This window comes from Chelmon rostratus, chromosome 21 (genome assembly GCF_017976325.1).
Source record: "Chelmon rostratus isolate fCheRos1 chromosome 21, fCheRos1.pri, whole genome shotgun sequence".
In the NCBI taxonomy this organism is placed as follows: Eukaryota; Metazoa; Chordata; class Actinopteri; order Chaetodontiformes; family Chaetodontidae; genus Chelmon; species Chelmon rostratus.
In genome coordinates, this window is record NC_055678.1 from 4,294,672 (window position 1) to 4,322,312 (window position 27,641).

Here is a 27,641-nt window from a genome sequence, read left to right on the forward strand (position 1 = left end):
TCGTATTTGGTGCTGATGCAGGCCCATATCAGATGGCTACCTCTTGACACATTATTATTATTTGATAGATGACTGGGAGGTTCACCGTGCCCATATTGGCTCCTAGCCTAAGGCATGCAAACCTAGTGTGTGTGTGCCTGTGCACATAATATCCAATAAGTATGGATGTTTGAAATGTTAAAGTGCTGCATGCGGACTACAGCTGTTATAAAATTACCTTTTAAAATGCCAGAGAAAAAAAGTGAAAATCATTGTTTTGAACATCAATTGTTGATGTTGTAGTGAAGTTCACATACAGTGCAGCGGGCAGCGCTGCGCTCCCGGTACAGCAGAGGAGGTGAATGTGGGGGAAGTCGCTCTGCGGTGTCCGGATGTGGACGTGGCACAGCGCTGCAGCAGTTCCGCTGAATGTCCGCTTCTGATACCAAGAAGGGATTAGTGAGAAACACCCCGGGACGACGTCGGCTTCACAGTTCGCCTGCCACCGGGTTTCACAGTTTTGTCCCGAACAGAGGATAGCCTTACTATTTACAACACTCGGGAGGTAGGTTTCGATTTGAGACCAGTTAACGTGTGACATCCCTGCCCGGCTTGACAGTGGAGTTTGGCTTTTGCTACGTTTGCTAACGCTAGCTAATGCTATGATACGGCTAGCATCGCTCTGCGAAGTAGCTGGCGGTTACTAGCCTAGCTAACGTTAGTAGGCTAACAGTTGCTACCTCCGGTTGTGGCGATTTGGTCACAGCTGATTCAACCACTGCCCCTGTCATCATGTTTCAAGTAGTCCGGTTGCTAAACGTTAGCAAGCTAGGTTAGCCCCCATGACTTGGAAGTTTGTTAAATCAAAGCTATAGAGTACCGCTTCGTCCTGCGTGTTAGACTCGTAACAGTTAGCCACATCAAGTGTTACGCCGGCTCTGTGTTTTGAGGTTTTGGTTGACATGTTGTCTCGCTAACGTAAGCTAGCTAGCGAGCTGGTTGTAATGCGGCACTGAGGTTGTTCCCGTTAGCGCACTGCTACGCTCGCCAGCCTTCCTCGGCTTTGCTGTTATCACACTTTTACCCTTGCGAAGGCGGCCATTGACTTTCCTGCCATATATATTTCTCATTCTCAAAAATTACGTCTAATTACGACTAAGTTGTGGAGTGTTTGGCTGAAATTGCTAACCCAGTTCCTTGATTGAGCGACCTAGCCAGAGCAGCAGATGTGGGTCACTCAGTAGGCCCGACATACTAAATAGCTGTACGGCACCAGCGATTGTGTTTCTCGTTGTGGCACCTGCACTGCTGAATTATTAAAAGGCCCCGCTCGTTTAGCCCGTGTTTGTCTGTTAGATGATACTCATCTCTCGGTCATATAAGTTAGGCCAGTCTCCAGAAGCCAAGTGAGGAAAACAACGCCACTCGTGTACCTCTGTTAGCGAGGTTGAAGTTGACATGTGATATGCAGGAGTATTCATGCTCATAAAGTTTACTGCCCCTCTATGTTGCGTTCAGGGGTCTTCTCATGAGCCGACTGTTGTGACCTGTAAACACTATAACGTTACTGAGGCGCATGCACGAGTCCTGTAGACGTTACACCGCGTCCTCAGAGTATCAGACATGTAATATCGCCCTCATAGATGAGAGATTAACGTTAGTGGTTACTACCTTCTGGGGGTTGTGTCTGATTTTCTTCAAATGATTAGTAATCTTTACGTTGAATGTAGTTTAAGCAACTTTTTTCATTTTTGCATGTGTGCTGTCTTCTGATGGAAAAGCACTTATTGTCTACCTGTGTGTGTGTGTGTGTGTGTGCAAACTTTATGGTTAGTAACTGAGATGCAAGCTGTGGGTGAGGCCAAGACAAACATCAAAAGCTAACAAACGTGTCCCAAACCAGGAAGTATTTAACGTCATGAGAAAGTTTGACTTGTGTCTTTGACTGTAGAAAATTGTAGCGCAAAAAAAACTATGCAAGCTGAAGTGTTTTTCATGCTTTTCCTGTTCACGAGGACAGGTGTAAAGTGCTTACAAACTTAGTTGGTGCCAATTATGCCTTCTTAGTACTGCCTTCAGTTCTCTCCATCTGTTGCTGGTGGCAAACAGAATGAATGATCCTGTATGTTGAAGAACATTAAACTGAACTGCACAACGCTTTCTGAAAGGAGAGAGTTAAAGTGAACCCCAATCCTAACATCAGTTTGAGTTTTTTGAGGTTCTGTCTTCGTCCACACTTTCCCCGTGGAGCGAGGAGCGATGTGTGGGCAGATTGTCTCCGTTCCTCCTGGAAAGACAAGCTGTGCTTTCACGCCCAGAGTCCACAACGGCTTTTATTGTTAATAACCTTCACAATTTACAGGCTTTACGCTCCAAATGTTCTGGTATCAGAAACTGTGAAGAGCCTGGAAACGGTTAAATAAGTTTAAACTGACATTACGATATTGAGTAATTTGTTATGATTGCGTCCTAATTGCATCCAGATTTAGGGATGAACTAAAGATGAATGTAAACCAGCACACTCCAATGGCCTCTCCATATGGCCAGCCCCAGCCCGGCTACGGCCAGCCCGGCTACGCACCCCTGGATGGGGGATACCCCGCACCCTACGCACCCTACAACGGCCCTGTTTCAGCCTACCAGCCCACGGCTCCACCACAAGGTAAAATGCTTCTTATGAACAAGTTTGCATATGAGTGAGCTGAAACAGAGACAGAGAGAGACCAGGTCAGCTGTGATGCTGTTCAAGTGCTCGAGCCATAACCTTGGGTTGTCCTTCTACCTGCTTCCCGCCGTGTAATTGTTCATGTATGTGTGAGAGCAGCTCTGTGCCTGTGCATACTAATCTGAATCTTCTCATTTCTTCACATTGCTTTACTCATTCCCCTGCATCTCTGTATCTTCCTCTCTTTTCTTGTATTTCAGGTTATTCTCCTTTCACAAGCTTTCCCTCTAAGGCTGTGGCTGCCAACCCAGTCTCTGACCTCTCCTCTCCTCTTGACTTAGGTAACTGCCTCCTCTCTTGTTCTTGCTCATTTCACACTCCACATGCTCTGCAATCATCAAATCCTCTCTGTGCCTACGTGCATTATTCTTGCAGCCATGACCCTTTCTCAGTGTGCAACACGAAAAGACCTTTTCTATCTATCACAAGGGATTGTTAAGCATAGCAGCCAACCAGCTACTAACCTTTTCATTACTGTGTATTAACATAATTTATCAACATTTGTATAATGTGAATGACACTTTTATTACGTGAGACAGATGTTCTATATTCAGTGTCTGCATAGGGAAGGGAGAGTGGTTTATTTTACTTTTTTTATTTAGCACTTTTTCATTAAGAAGCTACTCACCTGACAGTTTTTCATAACTGCAATTTTACGAAAGCACAATTAGCTAGAGTTACTCAATACCAGGAACAACCTAAAATTGTGTGATGTCTGGCGTTTATTTCCAGCCTCGATCAGAGTACTGGTCCCATAAATTTAACTGACCCTCTTAGCTCACAGTCTTTGCTAGCCTTGTTTCACTATGTAGTCTGTGCTTCTAACCCCAGAGGCAAAATCAGGGAATGTAATCAGTCAGTTCTAAAAATGTGTTTGGCCACCACCGTGGCCTATAGCCATGTTTAGCTTGCTGCACTAATCTCGTCACATTAGAAAGATTGATTTCAGGATTGTTTGTCACTGGGATGATTTTGCCTTTTGTGGGTGTGTAATCTTTTGTCCCTGCATTTCAGGTCCTGCCAGGGGTCCTCCTGCCTCTGGAGCCCCTCCAGTCTCAGCACCTCAACCATATAATCAGTACAGTCACAGTCAAGGGGACATGCAGAATGGGCCCCCACTTATGACACAGGCGCCACCCAGGTATTTACATGTTGATTGATTGATTGATTGTTCAAAGAAAAGTATTTTCTCTGACTAGAATTTATTTTTTGCATTTGCGTAAAAAATTCTGTACCTGCTTTAAGTGCGCTCACTTGTAGCAGGTTATTCAAATTCTGCAGCTTTCATTTCATAAGTTCAGCTCATTCAAGCAGGTGACAGAACCCATTTAAACCCACCATATAACTGCACTGAAGCATCAGGACATGGTGCTCCTTTAAGCAAACTGTCATGTGGTTGGTTAGGAGTGAAAGTGGTCTCCAAACCAACCAAAGCAAATTATAGAAAAAACACTCAATGAGACGTGCGTTAAACAACAGATTATGAATTGTAATAGACAGCAGTTGCTCGTGCCTGAAGCGCCTAGTATAGACAATTAATAAAGAGAAAACTGGAGTTGCAGTTGCTGCTGATATTTAGTTTTCTTTTTTTTTTCTTTTAGCTCTTCTTTTAGTACTGCAAAGACTGCAGACAAGTCCATGGTGCTAGAACATTATTGTCCTGGCTGGACCTGCTGCAGGAAACTCTAATGTCAGGATGAACAATGTTATCAAGGCTGCAGAATAGATGAATTTCCTTTCTGAATGCATTGTTTGTAATTAAAGCTCCAAGCTGTAGTTGAGATGCAGGTAGTTCAGTGAGTATACCATGGTAATCAGTGCGTTGACGTTCACTGTAATAACCTGGTTCCTGTAAATCCATGTGTACATGCAACAGGTCAGTAATCAGATATTTCATAGCATGGCTTTCTTATTTTAACTGTATGAATGATAGAAGGTGCTGTGTCAGTCGGCCCTGACTATTTTTGTGTCTAGACAGAGCGGAGCCGTCTGTCACAGCATCAACGCTGAGTTTTACAAATACTCAAACATTCAGCTGTGGAAATGGCCCTTTTTAGATTTCTGGAAGGTACTTTGTGTCGGTATCCGTTTTAGCCGGACTACGTAATCGTCACCACTAAATTTCTGTTTCTCATTCACCCGTTTTGCCGCTGCCTTAAGAAATGAGAATCCTCCAGAAGACGCCGGGTGAACCAGGTTTCTCCCACCCTGATTACAGAAACCAGGTTTATCCCTTTACATGACATCTGTATGTAAACACACTCAAAGACTTGTATGTTTCCAGGCCTGCTGTGTCTCAGCCATACAACCAGGGAGCTGTGAACTTGTCAGGGCCACCACCCTCCTATCCCCAACACTACGGGCCCCCACCCACAATGCAGCAGGTCACTAACCAGATGACTGGGATGCAGATCACCTCAGGCCCGCCGACCCCTGCAGGGCCAGGATACGGTAAGTTTGGATGATTTATACTTGAGTCGAATGTAATTTAGTAAACGGTCTTAATGACGAATGTGATGTGAAACATGTTGTAGATTCATGTATCATAGACTTTATATCACCTGGAGGTAATCACATGGTCTGTCGCTTTCTCCCTCAGCTCCACCTCACAGCTCCCAGCCACCTGCCAGTACCGCCTACTCAGCCGCACCTCCACCCTCTTACACCCACGCCCGCCCCCCTGCGTCCTCTGCCCTGACCCAGCCACCACCTCCCAGTGGCCCTGCAGCTTCTCAGCAATACTATGGAGGCCCGCCACCTCCTTCTCAACAGCCATTCAACTCTTCTCTCCCCCCTACCTCTCAACAGCAGTTCACCTCTTCAGCACCGCCGCCTCCTTCTTCTCAGCAGACCTTTCCTCCTTCCTCCTACTCGGGTCCTGTGCCTCCACCCAGCCAAGCTCCTGCTCCCACGGTGTCCCAGCCACAGCAGCCCTTCCCTCCATCCCAGCCCCCGTTCTCCTCAGCCCCTCCACCTGTCAGCCAGGCTGCTTTTGTGTCTGGCCCGCCTCCCCCTACCCAGGGCTCCTTCCCACCTAGAGCGCCCCCTCCTTCCTCTCAACCTGGATCTTTTCCTCCTCCTGGTCCTCCTCCAACCTCACTTCCCTCCAGCCAGTACCCAGGCCCCATGCCACCCCAACAGCAGCCCCCTCCATCCCAGCCATCCCCCTACCACTCAGGTCCCCCTCCTCCCAGTGCTCAGATGCCTCCCACTTCCATGGCCCAGAGCAACCACCTGCCTCCAGGACCACAGGGCCCGCCAGGCCCCCCTGGTCACCTGCAGCAGCCTCCTCAGCCCGGCATGCAGGGAGGATACCCTCCTCAGCAAAACGGTGAGAAGACGACCACTAATTAGAAGCGACATGGATTTCAATCGTTTTCTCCTTCGCTAGATTATTTTCTTGTGCTCCACAGGTGCGTTTGGGCAGGTGAGAGGCCCTCAGCCTGGATATGCAGGCCCTTATCCCGCGCAACCAAACTACGGAGCCCCTGCACCAGCACCGGCTCCTGCTCCCCCTGCACAGAAAAGACTTGACCCAGATGCCATTCCTAGTCCGGTGAGCAGACGCAACCACACACACACACACACACACACACACACGTCAAAGCCACATTCCCTAGTTTAGGACACAACGCCCATGCCGATCGTGCAGTATTTACACACTTAGCTGCATTAAGGACATAGTAGTGCGGGGTACTAAACTGCATTGTACTCAAAGGTGTTTCTAATATTCTGACCCCCTCATGTATGTAAACACGGGGCACAAAAAGTTATTTATATTTTTCAATATAATGTAGTTCAGTAAACACCCTCTATAACTATCACACTTCTGACAATGTCAGCAAAAGCTGAACATTATAAACTTTATAAAGACAGAAGTTATGGCAGAACTGTTATATTAAATACAGATTGTACAGCTCTGCCCAAGAAAGTGGTGACTTTGTGTGCATGACTTTGAATGCACCACTTAGGGCTGGGCAGCCGTTCCGTATTATTATTAAACACTAACCTTATATTGAACTATATTTCCTATGATGTATCAGAATGTAGTGTCATGATGTGAATATCATTATCATAACACCTACAGTTTTACTTCAGTATTGCAGCTGACCTTATAATGCAGTCCAATAAGAATCCATGTGTCTAACTGTGTAATGTCTGTGCTCTCTTATGTGGTGTAGGACGGGAATGTTGTCTATTACTGTCTGCATAATGCTGTTTTTAATGCTACCTTCTAGGCCAGATCTCTCTCTTGAGCATTAGCTTGTTTACTCAACATCACATTGACTACTGGACATCACCATATATATTGATATATTGATTATTGAAAATGTCTTCATGATTGTCTTGATATCGCCTTACTGTTAGAAGTCTAACAGTAGTTTTTCACTTTGTTTGTGAGCTTCTGTAGCCTTCTTCACATCTGTAGCTGCTTAGCATGTGCGTCAGGCTACGGGTTAATTCGTCTTTATCGACTTGTGCTTGACTGTCATAGTCTTCAGTACCACTAATCTATAATCAATACTACTGATCAGTGTCTGAATAACAGTGCTGCCTGCTACTCAGCAGAGTCTTACTGAGTTTTCTCTTCTCACACTCCTTTTTATATTTTCACTCTTTGTATTTATTTATTTTGTCCTGTTTTGCACAATTTGCTGGACAAACTTTTGAATGTAAAGCAAGCGTCTGACATGCCGGCTGTGCAGAAATCAAGACATAGAATAGATCCAGACGCTATCCCCAGCCCAGTAAGTTTCCTGTGTGCCTGCCTTTTCCTCTGCTTCACCCTGTCCTCTCCGCCCGCTCGCACTAACCCACAGCTTCCGCCTCCTCTTCTTCACTTCTGACCCCTCAAAGTCAGTGATAGTCACAATGTGAAAGATGTGCTCCTGGAAAAACTTATGTTGTGCGTTTATGTTAATGGTCAGTCATCCCCGCAAATTTCTATCATTCACCAAAATCCATCCTATCCAATAGGAGTGGAAATATTCACTGATGCTTTACATCACCAATTCATTTTTTGTATCTGGTGTATTCCATCAGTGATGCTGAATATCATTGTCACATTTAAAACAAAACAAAAATAATACACACTAGTGTAAATGAGGTTGTTTAAAGGAATCATAGTAGCAGTTTGATGTTTCGGTAAAAATGGGTATTTGCATTCTGGCCAAGAGCAAGATGAGAAAACTGATGCCACTCACATGTCTGTACGCTAAATACGCTAGAAGCTACTGCCGGCAGCAGGATAAATTAGCTTAGCATAAAGACTGGAAACACCTAGCCTGGCTCTGTCAAAAATGTGGAAAAGTCTGGCAATGAGTGGGGGCTTGTAACTTCCCAAAGTCTCTGCTAGCTTCCTCCAGCTGCTCGTGTGCTATTAGTCTTCTCACCTAAATCATGGCAAGAATGCGAATAAGCTTATTTCCCAAACTTTTGAACTTTTCCTTTAAGCATCCTATTTGTGTCTAGGAGGCTATAAGTAAGATTTACTTGAAATGAAAGTCAGATTATTGTAGCCTTTTCAGAATACTAATAACCTGATCAAATGTTTCCCAAACATATGTCTCCATTTGAACTTATCATCACGTGCATCCCATATCCCCGTGCTGGTTACACCTACTGCCTCACTCCCACGTCACTGTTCATGTGTGTTTGATCAGGACTTTAATTTTGACAGCTTGAGAGTACTTAAGTTTTAAGGGTCATCAGGCTCCGACAGCCACCCCCTCGAAACCTCTGCTCTGTGCTTTGCATGCTAGCCTGCAATGTTTTTACTCACCCACAATTCCTTGCATTAATGGCATGCCTTGATAAATCCTGCCCTTTTTTTCTATGAGCTGTCATTTACTTCTGTTGTTAAGTCAGTTATCATATTTGTGAGTGCAGCAGCATGAATTCATACCATACGTCTTCTGGCTTGACTCTGACATTTTTTCCACAGATGTTGGGGGGGGTTTCAGTGTGTGTTTAGTAGCTGCAGGTGTGTCATGTGCGCTTACATGTGTGTATTTAAGCCTTAAACACGTATAAAAGCTGTTGTATTTTGTCCCCCTCTCTCCTTTTTAGATCCAGGTAATAGAGGATGACAAGGCTAAGAGCACTGAGCCATTTACCACAGGGGTCAGAGGTCAGGCCCCACCGCTGGTCACTACCAACTTCCAGGTCAAAGACCAAGGTAGGCTCTACTTCCTGTGAACACAGTCACAGCTGGCAAATTTGCGTGTGGACCATGTAGAGATTAATGGAGAGTCTGTCTGTGTTTAGGGAATGCCAGTCCCAGGTTTGTCCGCTGTACGGCCTACAATATGCCTTGCACAGCCGATATGGCCAAGCAGTCTCAGGTGCCACTGGCCGCCGTCATCAAGCCCCTCGCAACGCTGCCGCCAGATGAGGTGAGCAATGCCCCCTCCTCTTTCCACTCTCTCTTCTGTATTGGAAATTTAGTAATCCCTATTTAGAGGAGTCTCTTTTGCTGGACGTTGATCTGTAGCTGTTACTGCATGACACATTGTTAGGGGGGAAAAAGCAGACAAGATTCATTTTGGACCTCATGCAGGATCAATCAATCATAAGAGTTTTGGTTCAGCACCTGCCCTCTTCGGTTTGTGTGTGAACGAACAAACTCCTAATTGTTTTGGTTATTTGTCAAGCAGAAATGGCAAACATGCACTGGTTTTAGCATCTCAAATGTGAGAATTTGGAGCTTTTCCTCATCACACATGTAAATCCCCATTCACACAGGTCTAATACTACTTGGGGGGCGTCCAGTAATTTGTAATAATTACATCTGTGATCTTAATCCCATGCAAATCTACCATGTCTATAATTTTTAAAGTAAAAATTCCACTCCGAGTTACAAATCATGTTTCAAACACAGAGTCTGCTTCTTTAGCAGTTGGCATTGCATTGGCGATTGTAAATGAAAGTTTGGACAGCTCACTGCGCTTGTCGTTCAGGAAGAGGATGATATGCAGAACCTCGACATCATATCCAGGAGATAACGTCAGGAAATACAGACTAAACTTATCACATGTGAATGCACTGCTCAAAGCACAGATGTTGGGGGTAATTTCTAAATCACGTGAGGTCCTCTAGTAATTCCAGTCTTGGTTGAACAGGGCTATAGTAAACTTTGGGCTTTGAACAAGCCCTTTGAATTCTTCCTCCTCAGCTGCGGTAAATAGACCAAATGATTAATCCTGAAAATAAATGGCAGAATGATTCATAGTTGCAGTCCTACAGGTTTTTGATTTTAGTTTTGTTAATTTGGCCCAACAACAAGCGTTTTGCTTTTCACTCTCATCATCTTTATGTTCCACAGCGCAGATCTGTCCTCTGCTGGGATTTCATGACAGTTTTCACCCATAACCTCATTTGAAAAAAGATTAGTTTTCAGGGCAGAGCCTGATATGTAGTTGTTATCACTGGATGCCTGTAATGTCAGAGGGATAATCTGTCTCAAAACCACAGAGGGGGGAGTAGCTGCATGACCTTGTTTCATGCACTCCCCACATGTGTAACCATATCCATTTGGACTAGTTTTACATCACATCTTTTTGGCAGGAATACAGCCTCACATAAAAGGCCTTGTAAATATTTATTGATACTTACCTCTTTCTTTGCGTCTCCTCTCAGAGCCCTCCGTACCTTGTGGACCATGGTGAGGGTGGTCCAATCCGCTGCAACCGTTGCAAGGCCTACATGTGTCCGTACATGCAGTTCATAGAGGGAGGTCGCCGCTTCCAGTGTGGGTTTTGCAGCTGTGTCACAGAGGGTGAGTTTGTGTCCGTGTTCATTTGTTTCAAGTTTTTTTTTTAACTGAGCTCATTATACTGATGTTATCCTTTTTCCCATAGTGCCTCCACATTACTTCCAGCATCTGGACCACACTGGTAAGAGGGTGGACTGCTATGACAGACCGGAGCTTTCACTCGGCAGCTACGAGTTCCTGGCCACTGTTGACTACTGTAAGGTAAATACTGCGATCAGAAGGGTTCTTTTCTCCATTTCCAAAACTGTTTGTACTTATTCGTCATTTATGCACAGAAATATGCAAATACAGATGTTCACAGACATATCAATGCTACACAGCTCATCTCTGCAAGCTGTAGTCTGTTTACATTTTGTGGTCTTCCAAATTCCAAATGATAGAGTCTGAATCACGTACTCTTAAATCCCCTCAGGGTTCAGGATCTGCAAATGTGATTCTCTGGAATAGAAGTTTGTTTCATTAATTTCAACACAGGTCAGAGTCAAACAATAGTGACAAAGCCATCAGCCTCAGCCTACCAAAACGAGGCAGTCAGTTATTATTCCTTGCACAATGAATAAAAGCAAAGCCTGCAGGTCTGAACCGAGTCTCGGTGGAATTGGTTTGGACTAAATTTTGTTTCATGGGCATCAGCTGTGAAATGATTCAGTGCAGAGCAGCTAACAATACATTCTGTTATCTGTGATCCTGGGGGTACTGGATCGATTTTGATATTGATGAGCTTACAAAGTAGTTAAACGTACCCCACCACAGTGTTGCCTGACATTGATATACCACCCTGATCTCCATTCGCATTTCTTCTTTGTGATCCTAATAATCTTAATTTTGCTGCAGAGTGGTAATTAATATTGTTTGGCCTCGTTTTTGGTGACAAAAATAAAAGATGCTATTTTGGTTATTGATGGCACAGGTGTCAGACCAACACTAGGACTGGTTGTACGCTGGAGTTGAATCAGTGATTACTAAATATTCCTACAAAGGAAATAAGTAAGTTTGGTAGCACTTTATATTAAGGTGCACATTTTCAGCAGTAACTAGTTCTGGAGTTAAATGACTTATTCAGGGGTTTAATTGGTTAGGGTCAGGTTATTAAAATCCATGTACAACAACTTCCGTACATACTATCAATAAGCAGCAATTAGGAGATTATTGAGGGAAACTCAATGATCTCTTAACTCTATCCTCCTGCAGAGCCAGTTAATGGCCTTGTAGTTGTAGAAAATGGTCATGCAGAATAAAGCTTTAACAAGAGCTTAAGAAAGTGTGACGAAGAGCTAAAATATTACTAATAAACATGCTAATAAACAACTGTGTGTACCTTAATATAACAGTAGAAATGTTACTGTAAATTTAGTTGGAATGCTTTCAAAAAAAAGATCTAATCTGTGATATCGGTGATATTTTATTGATCCACCAAGCTAGTGCCGCACAGGACGTCTTTCTTTGCTGATTTGCTGTCATTATATTATTTACACACGGCTTCGTACGTACTGTTTGCTTCTCCAACAGAACAACAAGCTTCCTCAGCCTCCAGCCTTCATCTTCCTTATCGATGTGTCCTACAACGCTGTGAAGAGCGGCATGGTCAACATTGTCTGCCAGGAACTCAAGACCCTCCTAGACTATCTTCCCAGGTACTCCAACACATACACAGAACTAGCTGTGTGTTGAGCAGCTAGTACTGCAACAAAGCAGTTTCCTTCAGTAAAGTTTTCTGTATCTGAATAGAAGGAACTGATGAAGAAGAGACCGGTGAAAGGAAAGTTGGAGAAGACAGGGAAAATGCTAGGAAGGAGAGGACAGGAAGAAATGAAGCATGTAGGAAGGAAGGAAGACTAAGCTTGAAGCGAGGAGATAAAGAGGAAGGAAGGAAGCAATGGAAATGGAAAAGAAGGAAGCAGGGGTGGAAAGAAGGAAAAGTATTTCCTCTTAAAAGTGAGGATTTACCAAACACACTGTTGCCGTCTGTTTGTGCATTCAGGGAGAACCCAGAAATGGACTCTGTGGTGCGGGTGGGTTTCGTCACCTACAACAAAGTTTTGCACTTCTACAACGTCAAGTCGAGCCTGGCCCAGCCCCAGATGTTGGTGGTGTCGGACGTGTCCGACATGTTTGTGCCCCTGCTGGACGGTTTCCTCGTCAACGTCAACGAGAGCCGGCTAGTTATCGAGAGGTGAAAAGAGGCGAACCCGACACGCACTCGCATTAACAAATACAGGAGGTGTGTGTGTGTGGACAGACGGTTTGATCTGCTTCAATCTGGTTTGTGTTGTCCAGTTTGCTGGACCAGATCCCGGAGATGTTTGCAGACACCAGGGAGACAGAGACAGTCTTTGGACCTGTCATCCAGGCAGGACTGGAGGCGCTCAAGGTAAACCAGAGTTATTATAGTTCTATATTCTTTCATTGGTTTTTATCTTTATTTCAATGTGATGACTCTGGATCTTGACCTTGATGCAGCCGGATGCACGACACAGAGTTTGCACAGAGTTGCCGATGTGCCTGATGATTTGCATGTTGCTGTGTCTCTTTCTCTGCTGCAGGCTGCAGATTGTGCAGGGAAGCTGTTTGTGTTTCACACCTCTCTGCCCATCGCAGAGGCTCCTGGAAAACTAAAGAACAGAGAAGACAAGAAGCTGATTGGGACAGACAAGGAGAAGGTAGTGAAGCAACTCGCGCTTTATTGAATACTCAATCATGTTCAAATCAAGACTCGATGCTGACTCCCCTTCCTCTCCTGTCCTCAGTCTCTGTTTCAGCCCCAGGTGGGTTTCTACAACACCCTGGCCAAGGAGTGTGTAGCCCAGGGCTGCTGTGTGGATCTCTTCCTCTTCCCTAACCAGTATGTGGACGTTGCCACGTTAGGGGTTGTTCCTGTCGCCACGGGAGGTTCTGTCTACAAATACACCTACTTCCAGGTGAGAGAAAATCATTCTGAAACTGGTCCAGGCTTCATGATGATCCAGGTTTTATGATGTACTGTCGCTTCTATAATGCAGACATTTGTCTTCAGTGTTTTTTGCTTTGATGGCATTTTGTTGGAACACCAGCTGGATCATTAAACCCTGTATTAGATGTAACTTTTGTGCATAACACATGGTTTGTTTTCTGTATCCCAGGCTCAGTCGGACAGGGAGCGATTCTTGAATGACCTCCGACGAGATGTTCAGAAACTAGTAGGCTTTGATGCCGTCATGAGGGTGCGAACCAGCACAGGTGAGGCCCCACCATTTTAAAAAAAACAAACAAACAAACAAAAAAAACCAGCCCATATCCGAGCGAGATGTGACAGCTGACTTTATGACCCCGCCCCCTCCTCAGGTATCCGGGCGACAGACTTCTTCGGCTCCTTCTTCATGAGCAACACCACAGACGTGGAGCTAGCGGGCCTGGACTGTGACAAGGCCATCACTGTCGAGTTCAAGCACGATGACAAGCTCAGCGAGGAGACGGGGGCGCTCATGCAGGTGTGCAACGCAAGCCTTTAAGAAGGGAACGCATTTTATTTATGCTTTCCCCTTTTGGCCTTACCTTCCAAACTCTGACCACCAGGAGTCACATCACAGCTGCTTTTCATATCTGACAAGGTGCTGCAGGTGATTGCAGTCACCTAATCTGGCATCCCTGACCTCAGATCAGTCATAGTTCATATTAGACATCTACAAGGGAAAAATCACACAAGATAATAACTGACTGCACTGACTAATCCAGCTCCTTTGTAAAAAAAATGCATGTCTCGTTTGTTTCCCCGCAGTGCGCCGTGCTGTACACCAGCTGCAGCGGCCAAAGGCGTCTCCGCGTCCACAACATGGCGGTAAACTGCTGCTCTCAGCTCGCTGATCTCTACCGCAACTGTGAGACCGACACAATCATCAACTTCTTCTCCAAATACGGTGAGGGCCGGCTCGCGCAGCACAGTATCTCCTTCGCTTTTATTCAGTGTCAGTGAGACTGGGGCCGGATGAGCGCGAGCAGTACAGCCGTACTCGTCCCTGTAGTCCAAAAGGCTGAGAAAGGTGTGAGCGGCGACATGGATGAGTAACATTTTCTAAAAATACGACCATGCTGCTCCAGTGGGGCTGCAAGGCTGGTGTGAATGTGTGCAGCTTTGTGTACGAAGAACGTACTCACCATCCACGGGATAAAGAAAGACTGTAACACACCTTATCTCATTAAATCACATATCGTCAGCCACTTATTTCATAATATTAACTCCTGATGGCTGATTGATTAGTTGGTGCTGCTAGAGTTGCTATGTTTCTATATCAATATATGCATGAGTGTGTGTGTTTTTGTATGTTGCAGCTTTCCGTGGCGTCCTCAGCAACCCCACCAAGGCGGTGAGAGACACTCTGGTCAACCAGTGCGCTCAGATTCTGGCCTGCTACCGGAAGAACTGTGCGAGCCCCTCGTCAGCTGGTCAGGTACTGAAAACAGCGCACCCTGTTTATACCCAACAGACATCAATTCAATAAGTAGCATTAAACAAAGATCACTTTCAGCATTTGGAGCCCATTTTACATCACAGTAAATGTCAGAGATTTACGAGGCTGATGGTTTGTTTTGTTAAAAAATAAAAAGTATCAGAGCATAATCACAAATAATACAAATACCTGTGTGTGTGTGTGTGTCTGTGTGTGTGTCTGTGTGTCTGTCTGTGTCTGTCTGTGTGTGTCTGTGTCTGTCTGTGTCTGTCTGTGTCTGTGTGTGTGTTTTCCAGCTGATCCTCCCAGAGTGCATGAAGCTGCTGCCGGTCTATCTGAACTGTGTGCTGAAGAGCGACGTGCTGCTGCCGGGAGCCGACGTCTCATTGGACGACCGGGCGTACCTGAAGCAGCTGATCAGCGGCATGGACGTCGCCGAGAGCCACGTCTTCTTCTATCCCCGCCTGCTGCCGCTGGTGAGACCACAGACACACACACACACACACACACACACACACACACAAAGCAGACTCTCTGTGGGTGCCGGACCGCATGTCCTGGAAGACCCCAGACAAATGGGAGAAGTTCCGGTCAGATCTGTGTTTGTGGGCCCTTTTTTCCCATATCTTTGTGTCCAAGTGACTGATGGGGACAGTTTTTGAAATTGGTCCAGTATTGAGGGAGAAACAGACGGCGATTCAATCCCTCTGGGCGTTTGCTCACCGTCTGTGTGCGTCCACTAAAAGTGTTTGTTTTTGCCACTGACAGGCTCAGATTGTTATTCTAAGTGTCTGGACAACATTATGGAAAGGACCCTACAGAGAAATACCTTTTTCTGTTTGACAATAACATCCTTTTTTAGTGGAAACAGCAGTTTATGTCACTCTTGCCACCAGACTCCATTTACACAAACAGTAATTTTATCGCTGTAAAACATTCAAACTTGACAGGAACAAAATAAAATTCCCCAAACCTTGGATCATCTTTCCACCCACCCAACAATCACCACCAACTCTGGTTCGGTTGAATTCACCGCAAATTCTGAGACGAGTGAGAGAGAGGACGGACATCAGAGGGGCAGTAAAGGAAACAGCATGTCGAGCTGCAATACTTTAACATTTTACTCAGGAATTATTTTCACTGGACATTACGCCTGGAATGATTTAAATATGTTGGATTTCATCAGATTTTCCTGGAAAGAAAACGGTGATTACCGGATCTGCTGTATTATATAGCCTAGTGGCTCTGCCCAGCATGCTCACTGAACCCTGACTAACTTAAAATAGCATCATCTGTGTGAAAAGGGGCATTTTATACGGGCAGAGGCATTTGTGTGATCATCACAGAGGCAGGGCTCATATTTGATATGCAGTGTCATCAGAACGAGTGTTTGCTGCTCTCAACATTACTCAATATGATAAAAGCCTGTGTGTTTTTAATAATACTGTTTTATCAAACCAGAATCTATCTGCATAATCACGCTCTCATAGAACAAAGAAGCAGACACGGCGCTTTTTGTGATGATGATTTTGAGCTCCATCACTATTTTTATCAGTACAAAGTCTGCAAAGTCTGCAGCATTGTGGACTTGAAACTGTACCGGTGAGGCAATGAAATGGGATCCAGGAAGTCCAGTTAGAGTAACAGATAAATGCATTTAATGACCCCTGCATTGTAGTATTAGTTTTGTCAACAAAATATGACTTAATATGTGCGTCAGCAACCTTTTTAGACTAAGACATGATGATGACGAGACTGTATCAACATCACTAAATGCTAACTGTGGCTAACAGTATGCAGTATTGGATTGACAAAAAAAGCTGAGAATAAAATGTAGTTGAGAAAATAAATCTCTTTATTTTTGATGTCTTGCTTTTGCAGCTAAAACCTGCAGGCTTTGCACACTCTAGTGTTCAAACTGTGAAAAAGAGAAAAGGCCATTGGAAGGTCCTTTTTTAGCCCTTTTTTCTGCACAGTGGCGACACACTTTGACAGCTCCTCGTTTTCATTCTTACACGTTATAGTTTTTTACAACACATATATGCACCAATATTACGAGCAGAGAGGAGAAAAGATGTGCTGTTCTGTGTTCGTCTCTGCCATTAAACAGTGTTCATGATCGCAGGGGTGGAAACTAAAAGTCACCGTTAGATCATCTGACGTCAGCGCTAACATTCATCGTAACTCGTTTCCTCTCTTCGACTCTCCAGACGAAGTTGGAAAGCGGGTCGTTGCCGGTGGCGGTGAGGGACTCGGAGGAGAGGCTGTCGAAAGGCGGAGTTTACCTCCTGGAGACGGGACTCCACCTCTTCCTGTGGGTGGGAGCCAGCGTCCAGCAGGAGCTGCTGCTCAACATCTTCGGCACGCCGAGCTTCAGCCAGATAGACCCGAGCATGGTGAGAGGAAGCAGATCTGCTTTCATGTTGCATTTGTTGACCCGCCGCCTGCAGCTTGATCCTACACTGCCGAACAGCTGTTCTCCAGTTTGATTCGTGTGTTCTTGCCCAAAAAGCTTCTGCTGTCTTGCCGTCATCAGCGTGATGTATATATGGACGTTTCCAGTTCGCTGTTACATGTGATTTTTGCATACATTGCCTCTATTGTATTGTACAGTATATTTGAATTTGTTTAATTTCTGCATGTCTGTTTCAGACAAGCCTGCCGGTGCTGGACAACCCCTTCTCTCAGAGACTCCGAGAGATCATCGACTCCTTCAGAGCTCAGCGATCACGATACATGAAGGTAAACTTTCTCTCTTCTGTGTGACTCTCTCATGTCTGGACATCCGGATTATCCAGATAAGGACAAACAGATGTTAATGTGAGGTGTAAATGAATGTTTACTGGAGGTAGAGGTACAACATGCACTCATCCACACACAACATAACATTGAAATGGTGGGAAATGAATGATATACAGTAAGAAATAAGTGTGTGTGTGTGTGTTGCATTCATCCGGCTAACAAGGCATATAATTTCTCGTCACAAAGTAGCCTACACACCGGTGCTGCAGCACACTGGGAAAAAAACAACAAATATGAGAAGTAATTGAGGATTTGTCGTAGAGCTGAAAGAGCTAGAAAGTTTCTCTTTACAATTCACAAAATTCAGGGGTTTTTTTAAGGAAGTCTGGGGCTGATTTGCAACCACGTCAGATTACTCACATGCAGGTTTTGGTCTGGAGGACAGAGATCGATCTCAATGAGGATAACAATTTAAACAAAAAATACCAAATGTAAACACAAAGGCGAGATTGGATGGTTTATTATCCAGATAAGGCTCTGTGTTCACACACTTTGTTATTTCTCTGTCCTGTGTGGGGCTGCGTACCGATATCAGTGCTGATACAGTACCTGAGTGTCAGAATCCACACCTTAACAAAGCTTTTTTTTAAATATATCTATATGTAAAAATGTTTTTCTACAAATGCTTTTTTTTTCCCATTTTAAGAAAAAATACCAAAGTTTTCAGTCCATCAGTATTAAAACAAAGCAGACAAACAGCATGTTTGTCTAAATAATATTGACTAAACTTTTAACAAAGTAAAAATATTAATCAGGAAGTAATTGATCTAAAAATTAGTTAACAAAATTGGGTATGTTACCACATGTGCAGTTCTGAAGGTAGAGCTGAAACAAGTAATCCATTCATTTATTAGTCAATCAAAGCAAAAATGCCAAACTTTCTCTGGTTAATTTTTAGTCATTTCAGACTGTTAGGTGGAGAAAGGAGGGAATTTCCCATTGTGCTTTATTTATTGTTTGTTTTTTTACAATTTTTATTGACAAAGAAAGTCAATTTATTGAGAAAATCAGCAGTAAAATAATACTGTTAGTGATGCTCGCTCTTCCTCACGCTCCTCTCTCCTCCTGTGTGCAGCTGATGGTCGTGAAACAGGAAGACAGAACCGAGCTGATCTTCAGGCACTTCCTGGTCGAGGACAAGAGCGCCAGCGGGGGAGCGTCATACGTGGACTTCTTGTGTCACATGCACAAGGAGATCCGCCAGCTTCTCAGCTAGGCCTGCAAATCTCCACCTTCACCTGTATGACACCCCCCCGCCCCCCCCCTCCAGTTCACCCTTCCTCGTGAAAGAAAGCGCTTTATCTTCTTTCTTTTTTCTTTCTTTTTTTTTTCTTTTTAAACCTAATAAACTAAAGCTCTCCTCGCTGTCTGTCAGCTGAACATCAGACATCAGCTGGCAGATGTTGTGTGTGTGTGTGTGTGTGTGTGTGTGTGTTAGTTCAAGTGTGTGTGTGTGAGAGAGAGAGAGAGTCTGATGTTAATAGAGCTTTACTCTGCCTCAAATCTACTGCTCCAACACAGCAGGAGCGAAGTAACTGACGAGGGAGGGTAATGTATATACACAAGTGAACAATTATGTATGCAACAGACTGAGTGAGTGTCGGAGACGGCTGATGTTGACTGTAGTCGGTGAACTGTCTGTATTACTAGCACTGAAAGGCTGTTTTGGGTGAATGAATGACCCTCAGATAGCAAACACTTTTATATAATTGAGTCCCAGTAGAGTGAAGGACATCTACATACCGAGACGTTAATGGAATTAAAGAAATGCCGTTCTTTCTGTCGCTTCTCTCCTTTAATCATGGCCTTAGTATCCCCACCCCATGCTGCTCCAATCATCCATCATGTGTGTGTGTGTTTCCAGATGTGAGAGGATTAGTCGCCCACTGCCCAATTCTTATTTCCCAGTGTGTCTCCAGGTGTGGGCGTCCGGGTTCAAGCTCAGACTGGAGTCTGATGGCGTTTAAAGAAGCAGCTTGAAATGTAAAAATTTGGGTTTTGTGGCCACAAGTAACCTGAAAATAAAGGCGCACAGGGCTGCTGTGACTCGCTACAGTGACTGGTATGATCCAGATTTGTTTAAACCAGCTCCACCTGAGTTTTTATTGTTGATGCAAACATCAGGCTCAGACGTTTGGTCGCCGATGAACCAGATGTTAGCAGAGGGGGCTTTCATTAGTTCAAAGTCTATGCAGCAAAGAGAAAGACCAGACACAAAATAACAGAACAAAAGGAAATCAGTGACAGGTGTGAACTTTTGATCTCTGCATCACAGCGATGGGAGATCCTCCTCCTCATCATCACTTTCTGTCTGTCGAGGCGTAGTGCTGCAGACTTTATATTAATCAAAAGTTTTGATTAAACAACAAAAAAAAAAGCAATTTCCAGCAGACAGAAATGAGCACAGGCTGACAGCGGAGGAACTGACATCAGTTAACGTTTGCGAACTTTGAGTCGTCGCCGCACTGACGGTGTTCAGTGTGTAAATAAAATATATAATCTGTACAGAATTAATAGAACATAACAATTTTAAAGACCCTGCCTGAACAGCTGTGGCTTGCTGGTGGTTGGTTTCTCTGTCACAAACAGCCCAAATATAAAATCACGGCTTTTGCTGAAGAGAGGAAGGCGCCTTGACTGGCTTTTTGATATGTTTGTGTGTGCGAGGTGTGAGTGTGTCTGTGTGTGTGTGTGTTTGAGAATGTGGGGTCGGTCCTGGTGAATTTCTTCTGAGGAACAGAGGGATCAGCCAACACACACACACACACACCCATGAGATTAAATTCAGTCGTCTTCGTTTATCACTTTCTGTTCCTTTTTTAACAATGTGACGTTTGTGTTTGTTCGGTGTGTGTGCAGCCCTCTGTTCCGTCTTTATGTTCGCTGACCTTGATTGGCCCACCGTCTTTGACTGTAATCCTAATTTCTGTTCCTTATTTTTTCTTTGATTTGTTGTTTTTTTTTTTTTTTTTCATTGCCTCTTGGGACTGCTAATAAAATGATTGTTGAAAGTGAAATTCCACATTGGGGCTTCTCTTTTCTCTGGTGGTTTGGGGATTTTTAATATATACCTTCACTGATGAAAAGCTTTACTACACATTCTACATACACATGTTTTAAACTTCATCAAAATACATTATTCATATTGTCACACGTGGTGTCTAGATCACGAAATATGCAGTTTTTCCTCAGTATTTTTCAAAACTTTTCTTTTCACTTCCTCTTAGCATCAGCCATGCAGATAGATCTGGTTTCCTAAATTCATGTTTCGAGGTATACGGTCCCAATTTCTGCTTCCGCACAAATAATAATGATAGTTGGAATTTTGTGGTGCTCAGCGTTTGTCCTGTGGGTCGTTCAGAGGACAGCTGGTGTTAATTATTTTAATATGATTTTTTCAGTGTCCACCAGAGAGCACTGTTAAGTTCATTAGCTATTTCTTGAGTTCTTTAAAATAAGAATCTGCAAGCTGATATGCTCACAATGACAATGCTAACACGCTGATGTTAACCATTTTAGTTTAGTCTGTTAGCATGCTAACATTTGCATCTTCGGCCATGCTTACAGCCAATGCTAACACGTGCATGCCAATACGCTGATGTTTCCTACCTTAGTTTAGTGTGTTAGCATGCTAACAGCTGCATCTGAAGCCAGTGCTAACATCTGCTTGCTAGTATGCTCAAAATGACACTGCTAGCATTCTGCTGTTTACCATCTTAGATTAGTGTGTTAGCATGCTAACATTTGCATCTATGGCCATGCTTGCAGCCAATGCTAACATGTGCATGCTAATACACTGATTTTTCCGACCTCAGTTAAGTGTGTTAGCATGCTAACAGTTGCATCTGCAGCGAAAGCTAACATCTGCTTGCTGATATGCTCACAATGACAATGCTAACATGCTGATTTTTAATTAAAAAAAAAAATCAAAACTCCCTGCACAATATTTTGTTAGGTGGGTGAATTTGCCCTTTAATTATGTTTAAGGCTCAAGAGCAGGAGGAAAGAAACTGCTGTATGTCACAGTGAAAAGTTCAGCGGAGAGAACGATGGAGCTGTTCACCACGTCCAGGTAATAATTAGCACAAGTACACTGTGGAGTCCACCCAGCCAAGCCAAAACCCTGGGTAGACAGGCTCAGTGAAGGTGGTGTGGAAGGTGTGGAGGAGGGTCAGCGCACCGCAGGAGACGCTGAAGAAGGACAGCGTCCCTGTTGACCAGTCCAGATAGACTCCGACTTTATTGGAGCTTGGTGGGCTCCTTAAGGCAGTGTTCATGCCATTGTGCCAGGTCTTGTAGCCATCTTTGTTGCAGCTGAGGCCCCAGGAAGAGTCATTTTTGCCCAACCAGCTGTCGTGACCCTCTCCCTTCCTGCACATCCTTCTGTAGGCCACTCCTACAAAAGCTCTCCCACTCCACTCTGTCTCCCAGTAGCAGCGCCCAGTCAGTCCCTCCCTGCACAGCACCTGTGTCCAGTAATCAAACCTTTCTGGGTGATCAGCATATGGCTGCTTGGTCCAACGCGTCGCCTTCCTGTTTCCCTCCGACAGAGAAAGGTCTCTGTGTGCTGTGTTTGGGTCCAGGGTGAGTTTTTTGGTATCTGATAACATATCGACAATGTCAGGCAGTGTGTTACTCACTATTATCTCATGACTTCAGCAGGAAACAGAAGTCCAAAGTGCTGGTTACTCACATTTCCTTGGACCTGGCTGAATCCTGGACTCACCACACTGTTCCACACTGAAACGTAACAGAAGACACTGTGTCATTAATATGTTTAGAGGACATTTAGCTTGTCACTCCTATAAGGTAAAATAATGTAGTAGAAACAGAATCATAGTTCTTGCAATCATAGTTTTGACATATACTCAATTGAAAACAGCACAAAGTCAATATATTTAATGATTCACCTCATCAGCTTCATTGATTTTTGTAAATATCTGCTGATTCTGAATCTGACGCAGCAACACAATTCAAACAAGTTGGGACAGGAGCAACAAAACACTGGGAAAGATGTGGAACGCTCCAAAAACACCTGTTTGGATCATTCCACAGGTAAACAGGTTGATTGGTAACAGGTGATAGTATCATGATTGGGTGTGAATCATCCTGGAAAGGCTCAGTGGTTCACAGCGAGGATGGAGCGAGTTCACCACTTTGTGAACACATGATTGGATAAAGGAGATTAATACATGAGCTCAGGAACACTTCAGAAAACTGTTGTCAGTGAACACAGTTCGTTTGCAAATGACTGCATCCTGTTTATGTTTTGCGCGGCGTCTCAACTTTTCTGGAATGGCGGTTGTACTCCTCAAGACACGTAAAAAGACTTGGATGTGTAAAATCAGTGCAGTTCCCCTTTAATACTGCAAACAAGCTCAGGTTAAATATGAAGTCCAACACCAGGATATGTGTGATTAACTCATTTCAGGTAGCTGATTAATCATTCGAGCTCTAGTCGACACCTCCACTACCTGAGTTTCCGCAGGCTGCATTGTGGGTCGTCTTGCAGCGCAGACAGCAGCTCCAGGCCTGAGTTTCCTGGGTGGTTGTAGCTCAGGTCGAGCTCCTTCAGACCAGAAGAGTTCAAAGTAGATGCCAAGAAAGTGCAGCTTTCTTCCGTCAGCCTGCACAGGGACAACCTTCAAACCAGACACCAAGACATTTAATCCATCTGATCTCCATGTCAGTGGCAGCCACTTGGCGCTGTACTGTATTCTGCTGTTAAATAATTCATCTGGCATGGAATTTCGCTCTGGGAACTCACATGAGTATTTCAAGTTTGCAGCGAGGACTCCCCAGTCCACCACAGAGTTTCTTGACTCCCACATCCTGAACGTCATTGTCGGAGAGGTCCAATACTTTGAGCTGGCAGGAGACTGAGCTGAGAACTGAGGCCAGGTCATCAGAGCTGTGCTCCGTCAGGTTGCAGCTCCTCAGTCTGAATGAACAGAAAATAAATAAAATGCTCATGAATAAAATCTTTATTTCATTTGTGGGAAAAAGAAAGGAACTTGTTGGACATTGACCTGAGTGTCTCCAGTTTGCTGTTCTTCAGTCCACCAGAGAGCCGTGTTATTCCTTCATCCGTCAGGTTGTTGTTGCACAGGTCCAGCTCTCTAAGTTGGGATGAGCTGATGCTGTTCGCCAGCATGTCACAGCAGGTCAAAGTGAGATTACATGCATTCAGGCTAATGGAGGGAAGACAGGATGAGAATAATAATGTCAGAAAGAAATGTTGCCTTCTGTTGAGATTAGACATATTCTGCTCTATTCATATTTGACTGCATATTATCCCTGCTTCCAATATGAGCTAAGTAGCTATAGTGTCAGGTAAAATGAGCCACCTAACATCTTGTAGATTTAAAATGTGTTACCACTCACAGACTGGCACACAACAGACTTTGGAGTAAGATAAAATACCAATATTTGGGGTACAACACCTGCAGTAACCAACTTTTGGCCACTTGAGGGCAGCAGAGACAATCTGGGAACACAACACTGACACCTTTAGAGTTGATATGTGCTGAAGTAGTTTGCAAACAGTTGCCTGTTCACACATCCAGGAGACACAGATGTCATGTTTCTGGCGTCTTGGTGAACGTAAGTCCAATATTCACTCTCTTGTAGCTCTGTTGTAGGTCTCCACCAGCTCCTGAGGGAAATATCTGGCTCTTTATAGCTTCTGAATGCTCCAGTATGTCCACTAGCTAGTCGCTAACTTTGTCTATCTACCATTTGGCGCTGAGTAGGGAGTGCAAAGTGTGATGTTTTGAGCCAAAAACAATGCTGGGAGTCATTTGAGTGAACCAAAACAGTAAATCTGTGGTTAAAAAGACTAAAATTCTCCATAAAGCTGAAGGGAGCTGCAGAGCTTGATAATAATTTTGAGGGTTTGATAGCACGAGTGAGTCCTGTCACACTACCCACTCATTTAATCCTGGATCAGTATGAAAATATTGATTATAGCTTCTCTAAATTTGCACATTTAAATGTTGCTTCTGCTGCCAACAAGTGCTGACTTCATGCTCTTTCCACACTCTGCAAGTCTCAAGTACAACAGACCACGCCTGACCACACAGTCAGGGTTTTTAAAGCCTCTTAGATTGCTCTTTCTCCTTTTTAGAGAGAATCTGAGCACTGAAGCTGACTGTCTTTAACATCAATGGCAACAAAAAAAGCTTTAGAGCCTGCTCTCCACCTTCGGAAAGCACTCACTTTGCCACTCGGGCGGTTTTCACGACAGGCAGCAGCCTCAGAAGACCTTCCTCTGACCGGGTGTAGTTGCTGAGCTCAAACACGCTCAGCTCTTCTTCTGATGTCAGCAGCACAAAGACCAGAGTGGCCCACTGGGCAGGCGACAGCTTGGCTTTGTCAAGACTCCCCGATCTCAGGTAGCTCTGAATCTCGTCCACGAGAGAGCGGTCATTCAGCTCATTCAGGCAGTGAAAGAGATTGAGGCATCTGTCTGGGGACGGACTCGCTCTAATCCTCTCCTTTATGTGCTTGATGATCTCTGTTCTCGTCCTTTGGTTTGTTTTGTTGCTGGTCATCAGATGCTTCAAAAGAACCTGATTGGATTCCAGAGACAAGCCCAAAAGGAAGCGCAGAAAGATGTCGAAATGTCCATTTTCGCATCGCAAAGCCTTTTCTACTGCTTCCTTGTAGAGGATGAGCTCTGATGAATCTCTGAACGGGAAGCGTCTCGAAGCAGACGACTTCTTGACCAAGACGTTTAAGTTCTCGTTGTTGAATTTCAGGTAGACATACAACGCAGCGAAGAATTCCTGGACGCTCAGATGCACGAAGCAGAACATCTTCTCATTGCACAGCGTCAGCTCCTCATTGAAGATCTGCATGTAGACTCCTGAGAACATGGACGCCTGCGTCGCTTTTATACCGCTCAGGATGAGGTCGCTCTCATAGAAGATCAAGTGGCCCTTCTCAAGCTCTCTGAAGGCCAGCTCACCCAGTGAGATGAGGTTAGTTCTCAGGCAGTCTGCGTTTGACTCTCTTCTTCCAGGCAGCCTCTTCTTCATGTTGTCCACATACAAGGACAAGAAGTGTATGTACATTTGAGTGAGGGTCTTTGGCGTGTCCTCGCTGTCTGTCGTCGCCAACTTCTTCTCAAGAACACTCGCTGCCATCCAGCAGAAGACGGGTATGTGGCACATGATGTGAAGACTCCTGCAGGATTTCACATGTGCGATTACCCTGTTTGCTAAGCTCTCGTCACTAATTTTCCTCCTGAAGTACTCGTCTTTCTGGGGGTTGTTGAACCCTCGCACCTCTGTCACAAGATCAATGTATTCCAGAGGGATCTGACCGGACGCCACCGGGCGAGATGTTATCCAAACAAGAGCACAAGGAAGCAGTCTTCCCCGGATGAGGTTGGTCAGAAGCACCGCAACCGTGGTTTCCCGTGTCACATCACACATTATCTCACTTTTGTTGAAGTCCAGAGACAGGCGGCTCTCGTCCAGACCATCCAGGATGAAGAGCATTTTGCTTTCACCGTTAGCGAAGATTCCCGTGTCTTTTGTCTCAGGGAAAAAGACAGCGAGAAGCTCCACTAGACTGAAGGTTTTCTTTCTCATCAGGTTCAGCTCTCGGAAAGAGAGAGGAAACACAAATTTCAGGTGGGTGTTTTCCCTCTCCTCAGCCCAGTCGAGAGTGAACTTACTGACGGATACGGTCTTGCCAATGCCTGCGACTCCCCTTGTGATCACAGTCCGGATGTGGTAGTCTCGTCCCCGCGGAGGAACGAAGAGGTGATTGCAGTGGATTGATTTGTCCTGAGCCACGTGCATCCTGGATGTCGTCTCAATCTGTCTCACCTCGTGCTCCTTATTGACTCCGCCGCTTCCTCCCTCAGTGATGTAGAGCTCTGTGTAGATCTGATTGAGAGATATCCTGTTTGCTTCTGTTGTCATCCCCTCGAGCAGGTGGCTGAACCTCCTCTTCAGAGCAGCTTTCAGTTTCTGTTGACATTGTGCGATCCTATCATCTGAACGAAAAAATGCGTTCAAGGGTTGTTTAGTTTTATTCTAATTTTTAGGAATTTCTATCAATCTGTGAAATAACGGTGAAGTAATTGGAAGTAAGTGCTCACTTTGGGCTCGCAGTGCGCCACAGCTGTCTTTAACGTCGTGGTTTAACGCTTCTTCTGATGAAACGATAGACCCTGCAAAAGAAGACAAAGATCAGCAGAGCCCCCAACCCCAGAGTTTCAGTTACTCCTGCATCTTAAATATCTACCTTGGCCTGTTGAGAAGATGCTGATGTTTATGTTGCCAACGTTAGAACCAACGATGGAGGGAGCGACCACATTGCCTCCAGTCTGCGCGCTGTAGCTGGGGTGAAAATGATGAACCACGGCCTGAATGGAGGAAACTGACTCTGAGAGAAACCACAAAACTCGGTTTCAGCAGTTTGTCACAAAAGCAGAGTCTAGGACACGTCTGGTTTTGCACGCTTTTATTTTTTTCTCGTCGTGACACTCTTACCTCGAGAGACCTCGTCTGTTTGATCAGAAACGCTCTTTTGTTCCATGCTTTTCTCATCAGCTCCCTCGTGGCCACAGCCTACATGATTTCTGACGATTGATACTCCTCATAAATGGTCTTTATCTGGGTCTGAGACGAACAATCTCCTGCACACAAACTGCATTTAAAACAAAACCAACTTTCTGTCAGATTCATATCAAGGCTAATATTAAAATCCAGCAGATTGAAAGTTGAAGGAAATGTGTACCTACTTCAGTAGCAGCTGTGATTGCCGTCTGATTGTCACGCCGACAGCGACTAGGCAGAGAGGTATTTTCACAAAAGTAAGAAACTCTCACTTCCTTCCTGGGTGATGGTGAAGAAAACAGGAAGCTGGACTTTCTTGTCTGCACAGCTGAGCATTATTTTAAGGCTCTTTGAATAAACAGTTT

General features: G+C 44.6%; 2 protein-coding genes across 9 annotated transcripts; one reads left to right on the plus strand and one right to left on the minus strand.

Annotated features, from left to right (window-relative positions):
* Positions 1 to 399: 399 nt before the first annotated feature.
* On the plus strand, positions 400 to 20,096 carry sec24c (SEC24 homolog C, COPII coat complex component). Its single transcript, XM_041963082.1, has 23 exons — positions 400 to 544; positions 2,463 to 2,641; positions 3,719 to 3,845; positions 4,989 to 5,155; positions 5,304 to 6,035; positions 6,118 to 6,260; positions 8,774 to 8,882; positions 8,972 to 9,099; positions 10,343 to 10,481; positions 10,564 to 10,679; positions 11,988 to 12,112; positions 12,460 to 12,651; positions 12,756 to 12,849; positions 13,022 to 13,138; positions 13,226 to 13,396; positions 13,598 to 13,694; positions 13,800 to 13,945; positions 14,233 to 14,371; positions 14,784 to 14,902; positions 15,199 to 15,378; positions 17,113 to 17,298; positions 17,555 to 17,644; positions 18,780 to 20,096. Exons 2-23 carry the CDS (start codon positions 2,482 to 2,484, stop codon positions 18,918 to 18,920), a joined length of 3,618 nt encoding a protein of 1,205 aa, XP_041819016.1. The 5' UTR covers positions 400 to 544; positions 2,463 to 2,481; the 3' UTR covers positions 18,921 to 20,096.
* Positions 20,097 to 20,608: 512 nt separating this feature from the next.
* Positions 20,609 to 27,595, minus strand: LOC121625054 (NACHT, LRR and PYD domains-containing protein 3-like). 8 transcript variants are annotated; one of them, XM_041963088.1, is made up of 10 exons: positions 27,462 to 27,595; positions 27,211 to 27,367; positions 26,963 to 27,083; positions 26,817 to 26,888; positions 24,923 to 26,711; positions 23,734 to 23,895; positions 23,472 to 23,645; positions 23,179 to 23,346; positions 22,398 to 22,444; positions 20,609 to 22,304 (listed from the first exon to the last, which is right to left on the minus strand). In XM_041963088.1, exons 2-10 carry the CDS (start codon positions 27,265 to 27,267, stop codon positions 21,784 to 21,786), a joined length of 3,111 nt encoding a protein of 1,036 aa, XP_041819022.1. In that variant the 5' UTR covers positions 27,268 to 27,367; positions 27,462 to 27,595; the 3' UTR covers positions 20,609 to 21,783. The 8 variants fall into 8 exon arrangements, with proteins under 8 accessions (XP_041819022.1, XP_041819018.1, XP_041819024.1 ...); XM_041963084.1 differs by having other exon boundaries at positions 26,963 to 27,103; XM_041963090.1 differs by having other exon boundaries at positions 27,211 to 27,356; positions 27,462 to 27,574.
* Between the last annotated feature and the right edge of the window lie 46 nt (positions 27,596 to 27,641).

Coding starts and splice junctions, on each gene's coding strand:
- sec24c (XM_041963082.1), top strand. CDS start 2,482: ATGAATGTAAACCAGCACACTCCAATGGCCTCTCCATATGGCCAGCCC. Junction 6,261..8,773: donor CAGATGCCATTCCTAGTCCG/GTGAGCAGACGC, acceptor TCTCCTTTTTAG/ATCCAGGTAATAGAGGATGA. Junction 13,946..14,232: donor AGACGGGGGCGCTCATGCAG/GTGTGCAACGCA, acceptor GTTTCCCCGCAG/TGCGCCGTGCTGTACACCAG.
- LOC121625054 (XM_041963084.1), bottom strand. CDS start 27,256: ATGGAACAAAAGAGCGTTTCTGATCAAACAGACGAGGTCTCTCGAG. Junction 26,889..26,962: donor CATCTTCTCAACAGGCCAAG/GTAGATATTTAA, acceptor CTTCTTTTGCAG/GGTCTATCGTTTCATCAGAA. Junction 23,347..23,471: donor TGCAAACTTGAAATACTCAT/GTGAGTTCCCAG, acceptor TCTGGTTTGAAG/GTTGTCCCTGTGCAGGCTGA.